Source organism: Morone saxatilis, unplaced genomic scaffold, assembly GCF_004916995.1.
Source record: "Morone saxatilis isolate NCDOM2014 unplaced genomic scaffold, NCSU_SB_2.0 Contig12, whole genome shotgun sequence".
NCBI lineage: Eukaryota > Metazoa > Chordata > Actinopteri > Moronidae > Morone > Morone saxatilis.
This window is the reverse complement of record NW_023339674.1, coordinates 16,315,783-16,317,832: the sequence shown is the minus strand read 5'-3', so window position 1 is coordinate 16,317,832 and position 2,050 is coordinate 16,315,783. Positions and strand designations below refer to the sequence as shown.

Genomic DNA, 2,050 nt, shown 5'->3' with positions numbered 1-2,050 from the left:
ACTGTATCAAGGCGCAAAGGAAATAGGCACAGTTTTGCAGTTTATACCCTACCACAAAAATAACAAAAGGATGTTACAAATTTGATATAGAAAATATATTTTGTCTGAGAAATTTCCGTGATAATTTTGTTATAAAAAAAAAACCCAGTATCATTCTACTGTATCAAATCTTGACTTCAGCATATGTTATATCCCTCCTTATAGACATGGTAAGACAGGACTACTTCACAATCAGTACGGACAGAAAGAGTGATTACACCGATTAACAGCTCTTCCAATATACATATGGGCTTGTGAGCACTGTTTTTAAAAAAGACCAGTGTGTAGGATTTAGTGGCATCTAGCAGTGAAGTTTCAGACTGCAACTGAACACTACTTGCGTCTGTATTTGACAACATGCTGTGAAGTCTGTGGGAGGAACTACGGTGGCTGCAAAACAAACAACATGGCAGTTCAACATGAAAGGCGACCTGCAGCGTCTGTAGATAAAAATGTCTCAATCTGACATAACAAAAACACAATGACTCCTACATTCAGGTGATTATACACCAACGAAAACATACCTAGCGAGATTATACTCCATTTCTGACAATAGATACAAGTGTTACACACTGGACCTTTAAGGAAAGATCTAAAGTCCACAGTTATTCACCTGGTTTGTGGATCATGTAGTGAATCCAGCCCTGGCTCTGTTGCACCCCCAGTCCCCTCCACTCTTCCTCTGTCATCAGGTGGGAGGTGGGCACCAGTTTGGACAGCTGCTTCGGAAGCACGACATGCCTGTGGGAACGATAAATAACACAAAAACACATTAGTTTACAAGCAGTAACTTAACGTTGAGGAAGACAATTTCAGGTAACTTTAGGTTATCAAATGAATTTACAATACTAATTACTAGTGTAGGTTACGTTACGGTTTAGCTAATCGTCCTCATAAGGTTTTAATTCAGTTTAGGTAACAGTTAGCATGGTTACCTGTTAAGTGCTAGTTACGAAACTCAATGTAACGCTAAGCTAAATTACTACATAGCTAACTTGCTAACTCAGTACTGTCTTTATACTAAATCACAGCTATCTAAATGAAGCTACCAGCAGGCGTTGATGTTATGTCGAGCAAACTTAACCAACATTTCCGTAAAGTGACGTTCAGCTAACTGACGCTACTCAACACAAAATAACGGACTTTTGAAAACAACGTTAATGTTATCCAAAAAAAAAAACGTTAATCATACCTGTACTCAAACTCCTCATCGGTGTACTTGTCAGAATAGTAAATCTGTTTTTTCGACATTTTCAGTCGATGTTAGCAGTCACGGCTGAAGTCCAGATGAAGCAGTTTTTGGTGGGGTAATGTGAAGTAGTAGCTAGCTCACAAACTTCAGTTACTAGCAACGAGCTGCTGTCATCTGCCGCTGTTTTCACCGAACAATTCAAACCCCCAACGGCTGCCCGCTCTCCCCGGATTGGTCGAGGCAGCAGCACGTGGACGTTCCATCTGCGGAGGTCGTCTATGTTTGCGAAGATGACGCACTCGGGCGTGGAAGCACAACTGTAACACGGGGAGACGCGGTTTGCAACAATACAGTACAGTCTTTAAAAAAAACAAAAAAAAAACACGACATTTAACGTATTTTCTCAAGTGTTGAGTTTTTGTGTCATATAGTTCAAATTAGTTCAAGGCGTTTGAACGGAAGATATGTCATGTTTTTTTTGAAAATGTTTATGGTCTTTCTTTGAGAACACTACGTCCGTCTGCTGCGTCGTGACGTAGGAGCCAGCCCTTGCTGCAAAATATTGCTAAAAGCACACAGTTGGTGGTAAATTCATCTACTAAAATGATCATTTTAGGCAAAATTTCGATCATACTAGAACATATCATATATACGGTGTTACCACAAACCATTTTGGATTAAAATATCGACCCTAAGCATTTAAGTCGGTGGGTAAAACATACATAGAGGGGTTTGCAAATCATATTTTGTTGAAAATGTATCTAAAACAAATGCTTAATGGAATACAGCATGTATAAAGGTAGAACTAGCATTTCATGT

General features: G+C 39.3%; 1 protein-coding gene across 1 annotated transcript in view; it reads right to left on the bottom strand.

The window, feature by feature from the left end:
* Nucleotides 1–1,433, bottom strand: part of cks2 (CDC28 protein kinase regulatory subunit 2) — a 2,615-nt gene extending 1,182 nt beyond the window's left edge. The window contains exons 1-2 of the mRNA XM_035653721.1: nucleotides 1,232–1,433; nucleotides 653–780 (exon numbers count right to left, since the gene is read on the bottom strand). Of these exons, the coding sequence (XP_035509614.1) occupies nucleotides 653–780; nucleotides 1,232–1,290 (187 nt within the window). The 5' untranslated portion in view covers nucleotides 1,291–1,433. The remainder of the gene's footprint in view (nucleotides 1–652; nucleotides 781–1,231) is intronic.
* Between the last annotated feature and the right edge of the window lie 617 nt (nucleotides 1,434–2,050).